The sequence below is a fragment of the Durio zibethinus genome, chromosome 16 (genome assembly GCF_047325235.1).
Source record: "Durio zibethinus cultivar Kanyao isolate XHJ-2024 chromosome 16, ASM4732523v1, whole genome shotgun sequence".
NCBI classification, from domain to species: Eukaryota; Viridiplantae; Streptophyta; class Magnoliopsida; order Malvales; family Malvaceae; genus Durio; species Durio zibethinus.
In genome coordinates, this window is record NC_143177.1 from 17,780,496 (window position 1) to 17,802,529 (window position 22,034).

At 32.1% G+C, this 22,034-nt stretch overlaps 1 protein-coding gene and 1 pseudogene across 2 annotated transcripts; both read left to right on the forward strand.

Annotated features, from left to right (window-relative positions):
• Positions 1 to 3,046: 3,046 nt before the first annotated feature.
• On the forward strand, positions 3,047 to 20,416 carry LOC111284140 (N-terminal acetyltransferase A complex auxiliary subunit NAA15-like; annotated as a pseudogene). Its single transcript, XR_016328443.1, has 27 exons — positions 3,047 to 3,140; positions 3,383 to 3,465; positions 3,556 to 3,705; positions 5,275 to 5,390; positions 6,121 to 6,226; positions 7,196 to 7,267; positions 7,369 to 7,484; positions 8,324 to 8,456; positions 9,101 to 9,178; positions 9,281 to 9,334; positions 9,467 to 9,540; positions 9,903 to 9,972; positions 10,071 to 10,166; positions 10,654 to 10,782; positions 10,886 to 10,968; positions 11,055 to 11,285; positions 17,037 to 17,160; positions 17,241 to 17,345; positions 17,467 to 17,598; positions 17,957 to 18,013; positions 18,134 to 18,231; positions 18,351 to 18,409; positions 18,498 to 18,633; positions 19,584 to 19,669; positions 19,816 to 19,944; positions 20,047 to 20,129; positions 20,216 to 20,416. The product of XR_016328443.1 is annotated as an N-terminal acetyltransferase A complex auxiliary subunit NAA15-like (transcript).
• LOC111284138 (N-terminal acetyltransferase A complex auxiliary subunit NAA15-like) lies at positions 19,335 to 20,450 on the forward strand. The gene is made up of 4 exons (XM_089744959.1): positions 19,335 to 19,343; positions 19,816 to 19,902; positions 20,047 to 20,129; positions 20,216 to 20,450. The coding sequence occupies exons 1-4, from the start codon at positions 19,335 to 19,337 to the stop codon at positions 20,448 to 20,450; spliced, it is 414 nt and encodes a 137-aa protein (XP_089601085.1).
• Positions 20,451 to 22,034: the final 1,584 nt, after the last annotated feature.

A 22,034-nucleotide genomic window follows, 5' to 3' on the forward strand; every position in this document is an offset into this window, starting at 1 on the left:
ACAAAATATAATAAAAACAAAATTAAATGAGAAAAAAGATATAAGAAAAAGTAAAAAAAATGAAAATACTAAATATATAAAATAAAATCAAAATAAAAAAATTTTCAAAAATGAAAAGGGATGACAAAATAGAAAAAAATTTAGTTTAGAAAATACAAGCAAAAAAAAAAAAATATATATATATATATAAGAAGTAATAAGAAAACTTAACAAAGGAAAAAAGTTAATACAAAACAAAAATAAAAACAAAACAATGAAGTGCAAAAAAAAAAAAAAAAAGAAAACAAGAAATAAAAAGAAATTTGTGAAAAAAATAGAAAAACAAGAAAAAATTAAAAATTAAAAAACCTACCCATTTCTTCTTAACTTCTTTTTTCCTTATGGTTATTTTATTGCCAAAATCTCATATACTTTCATGTACATGTTACACCCATTCTTTCTACTTGTGAAGTATGGCTTTTCATGATTCTGTGTGTATGGCTATTAAGAGATTGTTTCTTCAGGCTACCTCTTGTTCTTTTTTTCCTCCGCTGTTTATATTTTGCTCTTTCCTTGCCACAAAATTGTTTTGATCGGTACTATTCTTGAGTACTCCATCTGCTATTCACCATGTTGTAAATTGAAAATTTTCAAACTAAATTTATAATATTTTGTGGCTCTACCATACTTGACGATGAAAATTTCTTCTTTCATCATATATGATAGTAGAAAAAATCATCTTTATAATGAACATACTTGTCCCATTTCTTACTTTGATCTTATTATCAAATTATTAGGGATAACAACAAGTTGGATTAAGGCATTCTCTAAGCCGATTTAGGGGATTTGGATGGTAAGATTAGGGCATCTTAAAAGTCGGTTTGGGTAGTATGGTTTGAATGGTATTCCGATAGTAAAATATTATAATTCATTGTAGGTTGCCATAAAGTTCGGATAGTGTTTTAAGAGTACTAATTATCCGAACTTGATTATAAATAATAATATTTTAATATTATAGATTTATTTAAAATTTATTTATTATGAAGGTAATACTTAAATTAATTCATTAAGTGTTCTAATTTATAATTTTAGCTTTTATTTATTTTATATGGATTACTTTCATTTATTAATTTAATTTCTTTTAATAATATTTTTTAAAATCAATTTTAAATTTGAATTTAAATTTTAAATTTTAACTTAATAAACAAATATTCAATGAGTTTGAACAATAATGAGTTTTTTTTTATATATTATGTTAGTTAGATTTAGATAATAAAATTAAAAATTATTTGAGTATTTATTGAATTCAAATATTTTAATAAATAAAAAAATTGAGATACTTAAAATTAACATATATCCTATCTGTTATCATTCATAAAATTCGTAACACAATTTATAAAGCAGGTTTCCCTGCTAATTTCAAACTGAAGAAAAACATGTTTTATTTATTCCTCTAGAATCATCATAAGAATTAAGATATTTTTGTGATATTTGATTTAACATGTAATGCAAAGATAATATGATTATTTAAAACGGTAAATTTTGGTATTCACTTTATTTTTGTTTAGCTATTATTTGAAGTGAAAGTTTTTTCCAATTGTTTCCGATTAGTTTGTACTTTGAAACAGCTTGCTTATCAAAACATCGAACATATTTTATTAGTGATTTAGGTTGTCTTTTAGTATATCAGATTCAAAGACAAGCCAAAGTAATTTTTTTAATTGATATCTGTTACTAACATAGATGATTAAAAAATGATTGGGCCTACGAAAAAAGACAAAAGAGAGAATTATAAAATTAAGTACTTCAAAAAATATTTATTATTTGATTTTATAATAAAATAATTAATAAAAATATTTATAAGTAAAATTAATAAAAAGTTAAAATTACATCTCAATATTTAAATGTACATATATTTTGATTAAATGTATATGTAACATATAATAATCATTTAAATTTTAAATTAACACCTATTAAACATTAAAGTGATAAAAATAATTTATATTTTTATTAATTTTATATGTTAAATATCTGATTATGATATCAATTAATAAAAATTTGTGAGATCACCCTTTTAGTAAATTTCCGTCGGACAAATGAACCAACGGCCCATATATATTAATCAAAAATTATTTATTTATTCCTTTTTAATTTTACTTTTGTTCAAGCTTCTAGTTGACCGTAGGGTTGAAGCAGCAGATAACGCCACCACTCTGTTCTCTCTCTTGCAAGCCCCTAACTCTCACTTTATCAAGTCTCAATCTTCTCATTTTTTTTTCTCTTACGATTCTTGTTTTTCTTCTAAAATTTTATAATTTTCTTCAACAATGGGAGCTTCGTTGCCTCCGAAGGAAGCTAACCTCTTCAAACTCATTGTCGTAAGGCTTCGATTCGCTTTTCTCCCTCATTTTTGAGTTCGTATCTACGTATTTCTAGTTAGTATTTATACTTGTATTTTGCTTTCTTATTTTTTGTTTATTGGATCGCACTTCTTTTTTCTTTTTGTTCTTTGCTTGCAAAACCCTAGCTGGATACTGGTCTGTTTGCTTGCTGAGAAAATCGGTGGATATCAATTATGAATAGAAATTTGGACTAGATAAGCTTGTTTGTCAATTAGGTTTTTGCTTTTGGGCAATTTTTCATATAAATTAAGTTCATTTTCTTTGTTTTGTTTAGCGATTGAAGCTTAATTAAGTTTATTGCTTTGCTTAATTTAGGTCAATGAATTCGATTTGTTGAAAAGCACCTTTAAAAAATTGAATTTTGCTTTGACCTTCTTTTTTTTTTTTTAAGTAAGGATGCTCGTTGTGCTTTCCTTTTGGTGATAATTCATTTGTATCATCATGGAGAAAATTAGAGAAATGAAAATAAAAGGGTTTGGTGACTCTTCCTACTTTAGTAATTTCTCTTGTTTATGTTGTTATCAAGGTTATTGGTTTCAATAATCCTTACAAGAATGCCTCTAAGTTTGACATGATTGTTTCTGTAGACTGTATGTTCCTTTCTCATGTCTTATGATTGATGTCAATTGCATTTTTGAAAGCACTAGCTGTATGGTGACTAGTCCATGATTTATGATGGTTCTAGAGATAAGTGGAACATTCTAGCAGTATCAGTGTGGAGATATTCTCTATCAACTGAATATATTGCATTAATTTCGGGTATATAACTACATTTTTAACCTATACAGTTTGAAATCTGCAATATTTGAATACCTTCTTCATCTTGGTTGGGTTTTGTGAATATTCATTAGTGTGCGGTATTGGTAGAGTGTAGTAGCGTTTTGTTTAATATATCCATCCTTTTAAATATGCAGTTTCCAAGTAATATTTTATACTATCTGGTAACTGTTTGTTTGTTGTGTTTGTATGTTGTCATATGGGCTTTTATTCATTATTGTCAGAAACATTGTCAATGAAGGGGTTAACCTTAAATTGCATGGATCGGAAAACTGAAGCTTATGAGCTTGTTTGGCTAGGTGTAAAGGTTATCTTATTTATTTTCTTTTGGTTGCTATAATGTCAAAGCAGTGTCACTTTTTCCTAACATTGTTTTCATGTTTGTGTCTTAATGTAGAATGATGTAAAAAGTCATGTTTGCTGGCACGTTTATGGTCTCCTCTATCGGTCAGATAGAGAATACAGGGAGGCTATCAAATGCTATCGCAACGCTTTGAGAATAGATCCAGACAACATTGAAATACTACGGGACTTGTCACTCTTGCAGGTATACCTTATTTACCTTCCTTCTCTATGATTTGTACATCTAGACTTAGTGTTAAATCTAAGATGTTTATCTGTTGTATGCTTAATGTTAAGTAAGAACATTTGCTTATCATGGTATTTTTCGAACATTTAAAGGAGTTTCTCTGTATAAGATTTCTTGTAAGCTTTGTGGTTTGCCTAAAAGATTTTTCAGATTCCATTGTAGAATTTGAGAATCTTAAGTATTAGGGTACTTATAGGCAAGTCAATATTGCAACTAAAATAGTTTGGTGCCAACTTTTGTGCAACTGTAAGTTATGTGGTAGTTGGTAAGGGCAGGTTCATTGTGGTAACTTAATATAACTGGATGAAAACACGAGATCAGCTACATAGTTAGTAGTGAAGTGAAAATAAATTTTATGAAATTTGAAGCTGTTTAGTTGCTTGACGGAATCTACTAGTAGATGGATAGAAAAGGCATAATTATATTAAGATAGTAACAAAAGAGGCGAAGATATATGGCTTAAAACAGAGGAATGGAATTTATGGAGATAACTCAACTAAAAGGGAGAGGCTGTATGAGACCATGAAAAAAATATCTTCTTAAACACTTAGAACGTAGATGAGTCAGCTGGTTTTATAACTTTGAAAATTTAGATCATAGTTTTGGTAGAAACAATTTATGGCTTTAGGGGAAGGAAAAGGATATAACAGAAATCATCTGATATTCTGGCAGCAGATTAATATGAGAGATGGTTCAGATTTAGTATCTTAATTGAAGGTTTTGTTTTGAGCCACACGCAAAAATAAAACATAAGCAATATAATCAGAAGCAACCAGTCTGATTTGATCCTTTCGTTCTCATTATACTGTAACAAGCAACCACCTTGAATTGATAGTTTCTGGTCTATCGCCACAGATCCTTTTTATCTCTCATTCTACTAGTTCCTTAATGGTTGAAAGTGTTTATAGAATGACAAGTAATATAATCAGAAGCAACCAGTCTGATTTGATCCTTTCATTCTCGTTATCCTGTAAGAATCAACCACCTTGAATTGATACTTTCTGGTCTACCGCCACAGAACCTTTTTCTGTCTCATTCTACTAGTTCCTTAATGGTTGAAGGTTTTAACATTAATGACCTTTGCAATTAGAAAGTGTTTATACTTTCTGGATCAGATCTGGTTCGGTTCTTCTCTTAATTTCATCTGCCCATGTGCCTTACTGCTCCAGAATAGTAAGAAAAGTCGGCGTCTTTGATACTGAAATTGATGATTTTCATTTCTATTATTCTCCCTCGATGCTTTAGCGCTTGCCATACTATGGATTCTTAACTCATGATTTCAGATGATTAAGTCATTTGTTGGCATTAACTTATTTGTGCCCCCCCCCCCCCCCCCCTTATTTATGGTTTATATGCCTTGAAAAGTTAAAGGAAAAAGTATGAAGATGATGAGCATTTGTCTTTCTACTAAGATATGAAGTTTGAGAGAAATTTTTTGGATTTGATCATGGTTTTGTATTTTCTCATTTTCATGTTTCAGGTTGTATCAGAAATTATTACATTTATGTTTTATCTTTTGCATTGCAGGCACAAATGCGAGATTTGACAGGATTTGTTGATACAAGACAACAACTTTTGCATTTGAAACCAAATCATCGCATGAACTGGATTGGCTTTGCTGTAGCCCACCATTTAAACTCAAAGTACTTGTCCTTTATTTTTTTCTTAAAAAAATTTGTTCCAATTCTTATGCTAACTTTCACCAATTTCTGTTGACTTTCATTTTGTGAAACATGTTTTAGAGTGTTGTTATTGTTATGTATACTTGAAGGTCCAAATTGAAGGGCCTTTTGGTATTGAAAGTTGAAATATTTGTTGATATAATGAAAGCCTTTCTTTAAATTAAATGCTTAATCAGGACTTAATGTTTCTAATTATATGATCAAATGGGTGCTAACATGGATGAAATTACTGTTGATTTTTAACACTTGGTTCATATTGTTTGTATGACTTCAACTAAACATCCAATAAGATATCAAACTTCTTTTATGACAATATATGGTGGGTGTAGAATGTGTTAAAGATGTTACTAATATGTATAGATAGGTGGGTAGATAGATAGGTACCCTACTATTCTAAGCTGGTTGCACTTGCATTTATGAAATTTGGTTGCAAATTAGCCTTTTACAAACAATGCCTAGTTAACTGCAGAGTTATGTTGTTTTTGCTATAGTTTTATATGGAGACAATGATGATGCCATATTTTCATTTGGCTTTATATATGAATGAATTGAAGTTGTTGGCACAACAGTTACGAGGGTTTTTCCTTTTCTGTCTCTGTCTTAGCCGAGTAGTTCTAAGTGAATGAAGTCTTATTAATCTCATTCATCCTTTAGGTATTTATGCTGTATTCCTTTTTTTGGTTGATATTAGTGGTGCAAAAGCAGTTGAAATTTTGGAAGCATTTGAAGGGACATTAGAAGATGATTATCCACCAGATAATGAACGTTGTGAGCATGGTGAAATGCTTTTATATAAGGTATTGGTCATGTACTTCAACTCTTTTTTTTTTGCATGCATATGTATGTGGGATGTGGCTGTAATTTCACATGAGTTGACTTCATTATACAGACATTCAAAATTTTAGAATTTATACTAACATAGAATGGGAGTGACTGATTTGGTGTCACTTGTTAACCAGATGCCAACAGTGTTAGTGAAATTATCCATAAACCAAATAAAGTAATTAAATATACAAAAATTAAAGATTTTTAATGCCTTTACCTTCTTTATAAATGGGGTCCCTTTTTTGAATTAATTCTAATTTTTTTCACATGCAATTAGAAAACCTACCCATTTCTTCTTAACTTCTTTTTTCCTTCTGCTTATTTTATTGCCAAAATCTCATCTACTTTCATGTACATGTTACACCCATTTTTTCTACTTCTGAAGTATGGCTTTTCATGATTCTGTGTGTATGGCTGATAAGTTAAATTAAATCATCTCCAAGTTTACTTTAATCTGAGATGGAGGACTAACTAGTGGCCTATAGTGGTATTTGGCATCTATAAGATATTTAATTCTTGATGTATTCATGTTAGAGAGAAATATGGCTTGTTCACTAATTGTTGGGCCTTCTACCAGTAATCATATCTGTGGTGTTTGTACTTAGCAGCTCTGAATCTTAATAATTGCTAATCTCCAATTATATGTTCTGTGGAACCATTTCGGAATTTTTGTTTCTGACATCTTAATAAGTTAGTCTATCTTTCTTTTTGACTACTCTTTTTTGGTTTAACACCATTAACATGATTCGAAAACAGCTTAACCAATTGGACAAGTACCTATAAGCCTTAGCCCTTGCAGTAGCATTTATTTCTTTAATAATATATTGGCATAGAAATATGCAAAACTACATTCATTATGCATAATGGATGCTGTACATCTAGACTAGTGGTGCCCCCTGCTGCTTTTCTGATGTTTATGAGGGTATGGTATTTTTCTCCAGATCTCTTTGCTAGAGGAATCTGTGTTTCTTGAGAGAGCACTTGAGGAATTGTATAAGAAAGAGCCAAAAATAGTACGTGTCAAATGTATAATACCTGAATACTTTTAACATTAAAAATTTTGTAAGTTTTGAATTTTTGGACATTAAAATTCTAACCAATTCTATTATTCTAGGTTGATAAATTGACTTATAAAGAACAAGAGGTTTCTCTCCTGGTGAAACTTGGATGCCTAGAAGAAGGTGCCAATATTTACAAGGCTTTACTTACCATGAACCCTGACAGTTACAGGTGAGTCTTATGCATTTGGTACTCTTTTGAAACACCTAGTTAAGCTCATTAATAAATCTTTCATAGCAAAGAATATTAGTCAACTCTTTCCTTTTATATAGCACTTCTTGAAGTTATAATTGACTTCTTTTTCTCAATGCCGTGGTGTATTATTATTGTAGGAAATGAAGAATAATTAATATTCTGAATAGTTTGTGTGTTTAAATATATTTTTGTTGGGCTAATAGGTTTTTCAATTCTTCTTGTAGTAACACCCAAATTCCTTTACCTATGTTAGAACTTTATGAAGGGTTAAAAGAATGGTAGAAATAGTCATTATTTTTTATGCTCTATTTTTGTTGGTGCTTTAAGCTTGAAACTAATCAGTGTGTATCCCTTATGTCACAAATTCAATCGTTTTTTAGTTTTAAATTTTGTTTCTTTAAGCTTTTGCTTATACTTGTGCGTGTTACATTTACACCATGGTATCTTTACATAAAATGAGGTTATTTTTATTTTTTCATTCTTGGGATTGTTTTATATCTCTCTGTCCTGTCAAGCCCTTTGCTTAGCTCTTTTAGTAAAAAGGAGCATTATGCACCACCTCATATATAAATATAATTAAAAGGTAGCAAAGCAACTATGAGCAGAACTGTAATTCTATAATACTATATGTGTCAACAGTCTCTTGGGTGCTTTCTCAGATTGGGAAATGAGGAAAATTCTTTTACAGAACTGTTAACTTATGTCTCTTCACTCAGTATATGCCTATATATCAGCGCAATTTATTGCTATTAGGTCTGATAAACCAGGAGCCAACCAACTTACAATTTTTGTATTTGTATGTGTATATTTTTCAGATATTATGAAGGCTTGCAGAAATGCTTTGGCCTGTATTCTGAAAATGCCAAGTATTCCTCTGATGAATTTGATTGATTGGATGCATTATACAAATCACTTTCACAATAGTACACTTGGTCTTGTGCAGTTAAGGTGATGGATTTATGTTGTGCTTCTGTTTTCATTAGGAATTTATGATGGATGTTATCGATACATTCTGTTTATTGCAAAAACTCCCTAGTTGTGGAATGTGCTAGTCTAAACTGTTTTATTATGTCTTAACTGTTAGTCATATTAATTTCATTTTCTGTTTTGTATCTCTTTTTTTTTTTTTTTTATGAGCTCCAAATGGTACCTTGGGATGTTCTGTTCATTATATTTACTCTGGATTTCTTCTCTGTCTCTCTCTTATTTATGGAATCACATGATGCAAATCCAACGAAAACCTTACTTTTCTGCAGAGCTGTCAAGCTTTCTCCCCTTTTCTAGAGAGAGGAAGGGTGGCTATTTTTACAAATACTCTTGTAGGGATCTTATTTTTCTTGATGGCTTGATAAGATATTATGTGACAAAAATCTAGTGATGTGCTTCTACAACAGACACAATCCATTCAATAGCTTGTGATATTCTTAAATAATCTAGAAATAGATAGTTGTGGTATTATGCTGAAATACTTAATTGATGTCTTGATGTGACAATTGTAAGAACTCTAGGTGGTTAAAATTATGCTTTCATATGCTTCACCCTTAGAGATTTGACAGGGACTTATATTAGAACTTTGTTTTCTCAATTTTTAGAGGATACCTCTTGATTTTCTGCAAGGAGACAAATTTTGTGAAGCAGCATTTAATTACATTAAGCCTCTTCTAACAAAGGTATATACATCCAATGAGATTTTTTTTTTTTTTTTGTGTTAGTTTGACTGGTGTTTTTAGTTTGTCGGGTGAAATAATGATATATTTTCTTGGTGGTCTCAGGGGGTTCCATCTTTATTCTCAGACCTTTCTCCCTTGGATGATCACCCTGGAAAGGTAAGTTTTCTTACTTACATATTCTAAAAATAGAATTAAGTTTCTAAATATTGATTATTCTAAACTGCTTAGCAACTGGTTGGAGCTTGATTTCATTAGGATTGATTGCCTGCTTTGTTGACACTTGCACAGGCAGACATATTGGAACAACTTGTTCTTGAGTTGGAGCATTCAATTAGGACCACTGGCAGATACCCTGATAGCTAGTATATGCTTTAAAACCTTGTGTAATATTTTATTAAGTCTTAAAAGCAAATAAATGTTTTGATTTACTACTCTTTGAGGTAATATAGACTTCCAGCCCTTATGTGATATTCTAGTAAGTCTTAACAGTGTCTAAATGTTTAGATATTGGGTGCGGTCTGAGTGCCTTTTTTTCTTTTACTGCTTATTGTTTGGTGAAGTCCTCCATCATTTATGTGTTGTTATCTATTAAACAAGTACATAATGGTTGTCCCATATGGTTGCATGTGAAGTTTCTATATGTTTTTGTTTGTATGCTAATACACAAGCACGCATTTGGTATTATGCTGAGTCATTTCTTGCTTGTGTTTCATATTGAGTGCAGGACAGTGAAAGAGCCCCCTTCAACACTTTTATGGATTTTATTCTTTTTGGCTCAGGCGGGTAATCATCAGGTTTCCTCACCCCGTGGGCCATGGCCTTTTCTTCTTTTCTTGCTATAAATGTTTGGTGCTTTCTTTGCATTTGAGTAACTTTGAATTTATTGATGCAGCATTATGATAGAAAAGGCCAATATGATGTTGCTCTTTCAAAAATTAATGAGGCCATAGAGCACACACCAACTGTAATTGATTTATACTCTGTCAAGGTTTGTTCTCGTCTTCAATCTTCAAATTTTTGCATTGGCTTCATCTGCTGGTTTTAGATTTTTGTTAGCTGGATTCTTTTATTTTATTTTTTGATCTTATATTTTGAAATCTTTTTGCCTGGTTTGTCTCACATCTCACAAGGCATAGCAATACCTGAAAATCTTTCTAGATATTTCCTTGTAGTTATCGTTCACTTGTAAGAGGCTTATCACTTTCTATGATACTGACCTTGATTGAATATATTGTTTTGCACTAAATTGTGCAAAGTTGATATACATTCATTTAAAATGCATAGTAGTTTTTCTTTGTGGACCTTAAGTCTTGATGGGCATTGGGCAGGCATATGACCTCCTTTCTTAGGTTTTAGGGTTTTTGGTACATGGCTATTGTTTCTTGATGAACCTTTTTACTATCTTTTGGAGAAGTACTTGGAATTTTCTTGAAGCTGGTTCTATGTGTATGTTATTTACTTCTCTTTGGTGACAGAGTCGGATACTGAAACATGCTGGTGATTTGGTAGCTGCAGCTTCATTGGCAGATGAAGCTAGGTGTATGGATCTCGCAGACCGTTATATAAACAGTGAATCTGTGAAGGGAATGTTGCAGGCTGATCAGGTTCTAAAGCTCCCCCCTTCATCTTTTATCATAGTTAATATTTGTCACTGTAAATTTCTTTCAGTATTACTGTACTGTTCACAAACTTTTTCCACTCTTGAAGGTGGCTTTGGCAGAAAAAACTGCTATTTTGTTCACAAAAGATGGGGACCAGTACAAAAACCTTCATGACATGCAGTGCATGTGGTCTGTTTTTGTTTATTACCTTCGACATGTTGTTGTCTCTAATTATAATTTGGGTGCACCTACCGAGTGTTATCCATCTTTTGAAGGTATGAACTTGCTTCCGGTGAAAGTTACTTTCGACAAGGTGATCTTGGACGGGCCCTGAAGAAATTTTTAGCTGTGGAGAAGCACTATGCTGATATTGCTGAAGATCAATTTGATTTCCATTCTTATTGTTTGCCGAAAATGACACTCTGTGCATATGTTGAAATGCTAAAATTTCAAGATCGGTTGCATTCACATGCTTATTTTCACAAAGCAGCAGCTGGTGCCATCAGGTGAACATTTTTGTTAGGATCTGCAAGCTTTTCAATGATTTGCAACAGACTTATTCCGTTTGGTTGTGGCCTGTACGTGAAAAATGCTATGTAATCTCTGTTGTCTACATTTTTGTTAGGATCTGCAAGCTTTTCAATGATTTGCAACAGACTTATTCCGTTTGGTTGTGGCCTGTACGTGAAAAATGCTATGTAATCTCTGTTGTCTACTTGTCTGGGTGCTTTTAGCTTCTGTCACCTATTGTTGATCAACACATGCATGTGATGCTTCACTTTGGATTAGATTTTCTTTGCCTCCCTCTTTTTCCTTTTGTCTTTTGGGGAATGGGGGATTATTGCATACATATATATTGCATTAATCGTATGTTGCAATGATGTGTTGTCTGAACCTTGCTTTCAAAGCATGAAAAACTTCCTAAAGGTAACTGTTGTTCATTACTTGCCCTTGTACAACCATTCATTTGTTAATTAGACGCTCCCATTATGATAGCCAGTCTAATTCAAGACTCTTCTAGCAGCCCCTCCATTAATAGGGGAGGGGCTATCTGATTCCCTTCCACTACTCTAGTTTTTCCTTGAATCTTGGATGTACGGATTTACAACATTTTTCAAGACAAAACCTCGCTAAGTTTATAATCAAGAAAGTATCAAGATTCCTTTTCTTACATTTGTTTTTGCTAGAGAAAATTTTTCGAGTTATATGAGCAAAACAGAATATAGGGTTCCAAGTTTTTTGTTGATCAAGCAACAACCTGATTTGAACCGGGGAATAAGGGATTTGCAGTCCCTTGCTTTACTGGTTGGCCATGTCACCAAAGGTTAGAAACAAAAAAAATGAATATCCCCTTTTTAGTTATAGATTGGAACCATACCTTCAATTAGTTATAGTATCTCAAGTAAAAAATTAGTATTGTTCTTTTTTTCAATAAAAAAAAATTTCTTAATTTGATTTATATTATATTATAATAATATAACAACAATTATGATTCTATGTAAACCCCATAACAAAAGTTATTACACAGCTATAGTTATCTAATAATGTATTTCATCTATCTAGATATGATGTCCATAGGGAATTAGCAAAAAATTATCATGTTTCAATTTTTCATTGAATAGATTAAAATTAAAGAAAAATAGAATTTTTCATAGAGCACGTTGTGTGTTTTCTCCACTAGAGTTCTATAATGGAATAAAAAAAAGGAAAGAATATAAATAGAAATGCTATATCTGCGCATGTTTAATAAATACAAGCCTCTTTTCGTGCACACTTCAATCATATTCTAAATATTCTACTAAAAAATAAAAAATTAAAAAGTTGGTGAAACGTCTTTCTGCAAATCATTTTTCGAACAATGGAATCTATGGAAAAGTTAAGTTTTAGAAAAATGAACTCTCTCCCTATATATATTTTATGATTATTTTCTCTTTATCTAAATGAATATATAAAATTAGGAATTCATTTTATTTTTCTAGTATTCAATTGGATTGGAATATGTAATATCATAATAATGGTAGCAATGGAATTATTATTATTATTATTATTATTATTATTATTATTTATATTCTATACAAAACTCCGTTCGACTAAATGGCTATCATATTGACTATACTAAGGCCTTTTTTTGTAACTGATAGATTCATAAGTTTTTTCTTAATTCACTCTTACATGGATTATTGAAAATTAAAAGTATATCAAAATGAAATATCTAATAAATTGACTAATTCAAAAATTTCAAATTAGCGATTTTTTTTATTCCTGAATATCCAACTCACTAATTAATTCTTTATAGTGTATTTTATTTTTCTTTGATAAATAAGATAGTAGCCATTAATGTTTTCCTATAATTTTATGTAGACCTTTTTGAGGTAAGTAATCTTTTTTGTGCAATTCCTAATTTGAGATAAATCTTTGTATCTTATTTGTGAAACTAATTAGTTGAAATTCAATGGACTCTTTGTTTTCTTTTTTCTCTCCTTGAAAATTAACTGAGATCCATGAATGAATTTTTTTATCATAAAACAAAATTTTCTCGCTTCTTTTTGAATGTGAATTTTAATAATGATTAATAATAATACTTGTCGTAACGGTTTTGGGACCGTCAGACGTAAAAACGGAGTTTTAAAATCGAGAAAAATAAAAAGAGAGTCGTCACCAATCTTTGTTAGGGTGTGATTGGTCACCAAAAAGTTTATCTTTTTAATAAAACTATAAAAACGAGTTTAAAGTTTATAAAAAAAATAAATTTCGGTCTACGAAAAATCAAGTTGGGTTCGGGAGTCGGTTACGCGTGGGGAAATATTAGCATCCCCACAACGCTCATAAATTGGTACTATTTAATTATGCGTTATTTTCGACGTTGAATAAAAATAGTTTTAATTTAAAATTTAACATTAATTCCCTTCATTTAAAAATATTTTTGCTAAAATTTTTATTTAGGAATATTGAGAAAATCTTTAAGTTAAACAATTATCTTAAAATTCTCCAATATCTAGGTAGAATTTGAAATAACTCTTTTCGCTTAAGATTTAATATAACAATCCTTAAAATGAAATAACACTATTTATAGAAAATTGTTAGTAACTCTTCAACATCTAGACAGAGTATCAAGAATTATTTCTTTTGGAATGTTATTTTTATTTTATTGTATAATATCACAAAAATATATTTTTTTAAAAGTATTATTCCCTTTTTTTTACTATAAAATATTTTATCATCGAACAGCAAATTAAAGAGAGAATAATGCAATCGATTATCGATGATAACATGCTAACGTATGTATGCTAATGAATGTCATTTATAATGAAATGCAATTTAAGAGTTTGATTCTTAAGTATAATGAGACCATCTCGACTCTCCAATATCTAGGCAGAGCTTAGGTGCGACTATTTATATTTAAGATCCCAATTTTATTATACCTTTATTTATTAATCCTATTATTAATGTGAATTACAAACTCGTGTGAAAAGACTTAACGAAGTAAAATTTCCTAAATACCTCATCATCTAGGCGATATTCGAAAACAAATTGCTTTAAATAGAAATTTCACACGCGTCCTTAGGATTTTTAGGACTTTGGATTTCAGGGATTTTGGATTTTTGGGAGTTTGGATTTAAGGGATTTTAAAAATTAAAAATTAGTATTTAAGGTTTAAGTAAAACACGAACATCTCTAAAAATCTCCATCATCTAGGCAGATTTTCGGAGCAGGTACAATTTTTTATAATTTTTGAAAACTAATTAAAAATTTTTTATATTTATTTTTTTATGAAAATTTATTAATAATAATTTCGCGAAATTATTTATTTAGAAAAATATTTTTATTCCTTCCAACATCTAGGCAGGGAAAATAATAAAAATTATTTATTTTTTTTAAAGCATTTTAATATATTTTTAATTATTATTTGTTTTTAATTTATTATTATTAAAACAATTAAACATTTATTTTAACAAATTTATAAATTTATCATATATTTAAAATAACAAAAATAATAATATAAAAAAAATTCAAAAATTCAAAAATATTTTTACCTGAACCGGACCGGTCAACGACCGGTTCGGATGGACCGAAAAGAGATCGGTTCGGCTCGCGGTTCAGTAGAACCGGCTGAGGAGCGGTTCGGTACGGTTTGATTGAACCGGATCAGAGCTGTGGGAGGTAACGGGTCAGCGGGTCGTTACGCGGATCCGGGTCGGGTCATGGGGCGTGCGGATCCTCCTGGTCCAGACGTCGTCGTTTTGGCTATTTGTTCCCCTATAAAGGACCCCTATTTTTTTTTTCAGCTCATTCTGTTTGTTTCAGAAAAAAAAACGGGGAGAGAGAAAGCTCTGAGGAAGAGCTCCGTCCGGCCGCCGCCTGGGTCGCCGCCGGCGGTGGTAGGAAATTTCAAAAGTGACCAGGAGGTTCCTTTCGACGCGATCTTTTCAGATCTGGTCTCCTCTTCGCCGAAAACGACCCCGATCGACGTAGATCGGGGTTCTAAGTTTTCTGTTCTTCTTCTTTTTTTTTACTTTTTCTTTTTTTGTAAAATACTCAAACTAATAACCTTGCTTTTCTTGTTGCAGGTACCTGCTTGGCGCTGGGTTCCTCGCCGAATCGGCGAGGACTGTGTTATTTTTTCGTTTCTGTTTTTCTTTTTTTTTTTTCGGTTGGTGTAGTTTCTGTTTGGGTATTTTGGGTGTTTGGGAGTGTTTTGAGGGAGGGGTAGCTCGTTTGGTGATTTTTGGTAGGGATGAAGTGAACGGGTTCCTATGCGTTCGAGAGAGATTTCGGAAAAGGAGGGATTCGAGGGAGAGGTTTCAGAAAAGGGAATTTTTAGAGCAAGGTTGAATGGGGATTCCAGCCAGCTTCCTCCTTCTTGAAGGGGAAGTGGTTGGAGATTTTTAAAGGCTTAAATTAGGGGGATCTAGGTGGCTGTAGGGTAGTTGGTTGGTGGCTGTAGGGTGGCTGGTCGGGTAGTTGGTCGGAGGCTGGCGACAGCGGCGCCGTACCAACTCCCTGATTTCTGTCTTATTCTGTTTCTTTTGTTTGTTTTTTTTTTTTTTTGTTTTGTTTATTAATAATTTTTTTATTAAAAATATTATTATTAAAACAGTAGACCCGGACAAAATCGGTGTCTACAATACTAGTCATTTTGATATGCACAATGATTTTAAGTTCGTTATGAACTTTATGATTTTTTCAAATAATGTTAATCAATCTGTTTTTCAATTTCATTTGTATAGGAATACAAAAGAGAGTTTTAGAGTTCAAATAAGAGGCTGTTGTTGATTCATTTGTTGATCTAATTGATATGTATGTGATTAAATTAGTATTATGTATCAGAATGCTATGTAAGACAATCCTTGTGCCCTGTCTCTTTGTTTTATATACCTGATGGACCAAATACATAATATATAGGAAAATATACCATTAACGAATTTTCAACTGTGGATACATGTCTATCCTTACCATACAGAAACAAATGCTATTAATAAGCCAATTATGTTATATTATAAAGCAGTTTTTTTTTTTTTTTGTGGCTTTACACATACCTTAGTTGCAATAACTCCTCTTGCCCTGGTAGGTCTGAAGTTCAGATGCTCTCCCACAAATTATTAACTATTAAAAGAAGATGCAAATATTTGGATCTGCTTAAAAAATTTGTGTTCAAATGATGCTCAAGTCAAATTTAATTTAACAAGTATTCTAGATTATAGTTTCTGATTTTTATAAGGTTATATACTTGTTTCATACTTAGGATGGTGTTTTACGTTGTACTTAGGGGATTCTTATTATATTATGTCGAGACCTTGTGGTATATGCCAAACAGGATAAAAATTTTGCTTGGTAGTCTCAATTTGCCTTCGTTATATCTTTTGTAAGTTCATATTCTCGTGATGTTATTACTGAAAGGATTAAATGTTCCTTGCAGGCATATTGAAATTTGAGATTGTGGCTTTTTAAATGATAGGAAGGCGGCGCCTGGGATTTCTGTTGGGTTAAGGATGGAGAATTGCATGTTACCGTACCAGAATTTATTTGTTGATTATATAGCTTTTTATATTGATCTTATTGATTTGATGGTGAAATGGAATGGGATGATATAGTGACAGGCCATGCAACAATTAAGTAATAGTTTTTGTGATTGATCCATTGTCCCATTTCTATGTTGGTGTTTCTTTCTCTGAAACTCTTGGCTTGAAACTGGTGATTACTTCAATTTTGAACCTTTTCTTTCTGCATTGTGATAATTATTGGATTTTGAAGTGCAAATGCTATCTAAAGTTGTTTGATTCTCCTTTGAACTCACTGGCTGAAGAAGAGGATGACACATCAAAGACTCCTTCTCAGAAAAAGAAAATGAAGAAGCAGAGGAAGGTGGAACGAGCTAAGAAAGTATATCAGCTTGTTTTGGTGATTCTTGGCTAACACTCTCTTTGATGATTTCATTCTGATGCCGTGTATTATTTTAAGAGGCAGAGGAGAAAAATGAAGAATCAAGTTCTAGTGGCATCTCTAAGTCTGGGAAACGACATGTTAAACCTGTAGATCCTTATCCTTTTGGAGAAAAATTATTGAAGGTTACCTATTATTATCTTTTCCCTGTGCTTTAGATTCCTGATTGAAGTCCTCGTGCTGTAAAAATGTGTTACGCTAATGCCTATTAAGCTAAGACTGTTTAATCTGTATTTTTTTTTTCAGACAGAGTATCCCTTGTCAGAAGCAACGAAGTACTTGAAGTTGCTTCAGAAGAACTCACCTGATTCTTTGGAGACGCACTTACTTTCTGTTGAAGTAAATATGAGAAAGCAGAAGATTTTGCTTGCCTTTCAGGTATTATATTTTCCAAGAATTGAACATGAGATGTGTTTCTTGTTCTTTTTGTGTTTGGTCAACTAGAACTGATATTTAATTGTCAGCTAGTGATTTGTGAGGAAGCCCCTTCTCTTGTTTTCTCCTCTCTTTTTTCACTTTCTGCCTGTGGATATGTTCTTGAAATAAAGAAACTGTACCGTTTAACCAAACATCCTTTTCTTATTGCTCTACTCACTCAATGAATTTATGTGTGAATTAGATAGTTTGCACGACATATCTTTGAGTTTTAGAACAATGGTTTTGTGCAGTAGTACTTTTACTATTTCATGAGCTCATATTAGTACGTTTGTCTTGGTTTTATTTTGTTTTCCTGAAGGCTGTAAAGCAACTGCTAAGGCTGGATGCTGAGAATCCAGATTCACATCGCTGCTTGGTATGTAACATCTGCCCTACCATATTTGTGCACTGCCATGCACAACTGCATTCTTTTCTGTTCTTAGATACAAAGATCATGTAATCTTTACAATGCTTATTTGAATTTAATCTAATGCAGATTAAATTTTTCCATAAATTGGGCTCAATGCCTGCTCCATTAACTGATGCTGAAAAACTTGTTTGGAGTGTCTTAGAAGCTGAGCGTCCATCCATCAGGTTCTCTTTGAAATGGTTTTATGATAGCTATTCCCCCTACTAGAATTTTGTTGTGTTACTGTTACTATTATTATTTTGATCCCTGATGCATTAAATCCCTTTATTTTCTCTTTCTGCAGTCAATTGCAGGAGAAAACGCTTAGTGAGGCGAACAAAGTTTTCCTTGGTAAACATGAAGGTATTACGACCTTTACATAACATGATGCATTTTAGGTTCCTTGAGGTAGGTTGTATAATCATGCAAATTTCACTTTTTGGTTCTGCAGAATCTTTGATGCATATAGTGGCAGTTGCAGAAATGTTATATACCTTGGAGCAGACCAAGAAACTTGAGGCTGTTAAGTAGAGAATTAGTTGGTGGAGGACAAATTGGAATGTGAGGAATTTGGAGACCTTCTGAAGGTTTGATTTCTACCATCTTAATTTTATTTAAATTTTTTTACTTCAAATAATGCCCGATTTGATTTTTTTCTATTTTTTTCTGATGATAAAATGTGTTCTCGTTATAGACTGTAGATAATGATATTGCTAGTGTAAGCTGTTTTATTATGTCTTAGCTGTTAGTCATATTAATTTGATTTTCTGTTTGGTATTTTTTTTAATGAGCTCCAAATGGTACCTTGGGATGTTCTGTTCATTATATTTACTCTGGATTTCTTCTCTCTCTTATTTATAGAATCACATGATGCAAATCCAACGAAAACCTTACTTTTTTGTAGAGCTATCAAGCTTTCTCCCCTTTTCTAGAGAGAGAGGAGGGGCGGCTATTTTTACAAATACTCTTGTAGGGATCTTGTTTTTCTTGATGGCTTGATAAGAAATTATGTGACAAAAATCTAGTGATGTGGTTCTACAATAGACACAGTCCATTCGATGGCTTGTGATATTCTTAAATAATCTAGAAATAGATAGTTGTGGTATTATGCTGAAATACTTCATTGATGTCTTGATGTGACAATAGTAAGAACTCTAGGTGGTTAAAATTATGCTTTCATATGCTTCACCCCTAGAGAGTTGACATGGTGGCTAATTCTTTTGTTAGTGGCTATCTTTATCTCATTCTTTTAGTTAAACTGACTTTCCTATATAAAAACCTTTTGACGATGGGCCAGGTTATGGCATGATTGAAATAAAGTGTCAAACTCTAGAGCTTTTGGAATTTGACTCATGCAGTGAGGATGTATTTAAATTGTTTTCTTCCTGTAACCCACATTTGTAATGTATTCATTCATGAGAATTGTAATTATTGCTGTTACAATGTGCATCATTATTGCCAATAAATGCTACTTCCTTTATGATGTGTGATGAATGTTCTAGGACTTATATTAAAACTTTGTTTTCTCAAATTTTAGAGGATACCACTTGATTTACTGCAAGGAAACAAATTTCGTAAAGCGGCAATTGATTGCATTAAGCCTCTTCTAGCCTTTATATCCAGGTGAGATTTTTTTTTTTTTTTTTGTATTAGTTTGACTGGTGTTTTTTAGTTTGACTGGCTATTGTTTCTTGATCTTTTGGAGAAGTTCTTGGAATTTTCTTGAAGCTGGGTCTATGTGTATATTATTTACTTCTCTTTGGTGACAGAGTCGGATACTGAAACATGTTGGTGATTTGGTAGCTGTGGCTTCATTGACAGATGAAGCTAGGTGTATGGATCTTGCAGATCGCTATGTAAACAGTTAATCTGTGAAGCGAATGTTGCAGTCTGATCAGGTTCTAAGGCTTCCCCACCTCATCTTTTGTCATAGTTAATATTTGTCACTAAATTTCTTTCGGTATTATTGTACTGTTCACAAACTTTTTCTACTTTTGAAGGTGGCTTTGGCAGGAAAAACTGCTGTTTTGTTCACGAAAGATGGGGGCCAGCACAACAACCTTCATGACATGCAGTGCATGTGGTCTGTTTTTGTTTATTACCTTCCACATGTTGTTGTCTCTAATTATAATTTGGGTACACCTACTGAGTGTTATCCATCTTTTGAAGGTATGAACTTGCTTCTGATGAAAGTTACTTTCGACATGGTGATTTTGGACGGGCCCTGGAGAAATTTATAGCTGTGGAGAAGCACTATGCTGATATTACTGAAGATCAATTTGATTTCCATTCTTATTGTTTGCGGAAAATGGCACCACATGCATATGTTGGAAAGCTAAAATTTAAAGATTGGTTGCATTCACATGCTTATTTTCACAAAGTAGCAGCTGGAGCCATTAGGTGAACATTTTTGTTAGGATCTGCAGCCTTTTCAATGATTTGCAATAGACTTATTCTGTTTGGTTGTGGCCTGTACGTGTAAAATGCTATGCAAGCTCTGTTGTCTACTTGTCTGGGTGCTTTTAGCGTCTGTCACCTATTGTTGATCAACACATGCATGTGATGCTTCCTTTTGGGTTAGATTCCTCTTTGCCTCCCTCTTTTTCCCTTTGTCTTTTGGGGAATAGGGGATTATTGCATACATATATGTTGCATTAATCATATGTTGCAATGATGTGTTGTCTGAACCTTGCTTTCAAAGCATGAAAAACTTCCTAAAGGTAACTGTTGTTCATTACTTACCCTTGTACAACTATTCATTTGTTAATAATTAGACACTCCCATTATGATATCCAATCTAATTGAAGACTCTTCTAGCAACCCCTCCATTAATAGGAGAGGGGATATCATATCAAGATTTCTGATTCCCCTCTCCTACTCTAACTTTTCCTTGAATCCTAGATGAAAGGATTTACAACATTTTTGAAGACAAAACTTTGCTAAGTTTATAGTCAAGAAAGTATCAAGAGTCCTTTTCTTGCACTTGTTTTTGCTAGAGAAAATTTTTTGAGTCATATGAGCAAAGCAGAATATAGGGTTCCAAGTTTTTTGTTGATCAAGCAAGAACCTGATTTGAAACGGGGAATAAGGGATTTGCAATCCCCCGCCTTACTGGTTAGCCATGTCACCAAAGGTTAGAAACCAAAAAGAATGAGTGTATCCCCTTTATAACTTTAGTTATAGATTGGATCCATACCTTCAATTAGTTATAGTATCTCAAATAAAAAAATTAGTATTGTTCTTTTTTTCTTTCAATAAAAAAAATTCTTAATTTGATTTATATTATAATGTAATAATATAACAACAATTATGAGTCTAGGTAAACCCCATAACGAAAGTTATTGCACGGCAACAAAAAGTTCAACCCAACAATGAAAAACAGCTTGAGGTTTTTGTTCTTTTCATCCCTATGCCATTATGAAAAATTTTATTTTTATGAGTATCCATTTGCATTTTCATTGATTTATGATTTGGGTGAGTGTTTTTTGATTTCATTTTGTGTCTCTTGTCATCTATTGTCTTTCTTATAAGTACTCCAGTTTAAGGGTACCCATTTGCCTGTACTGCTAGTTCATACATTTGAAGATTTTATCTTGGTTAATGAGGTCAAATAATTTGATAGAATTTCAAGCTGTTGCTATTGGAAATTACCTTATGCAGATGTTTAGCTCAGAAATCAGATTGATTTAGTTAGATATATGAGGGTTGATTAGGAGACACTGTCTGGTGTAATATAAAAGATTTTGGCTGAGGGGCTCAAATGAGCAAGTTCAAGTCCTGAAAGTAGCCTCATTGTGTAAAAAATGCTGAATCCTAAAGGCTAGGAACATTTTTCAAATGACTCTTCTTGGTTTCTCATCCTTCATTGGCAGGATTGAGGCTGAGTAATGATCCTTTTTATGAGGGAAGATTATACAAAAGGCTGTTTAGAAAGCTTTCTCCAAATTGCTATAAAAACCAACCATCATAGCAAAACGGCAGTGTCTGT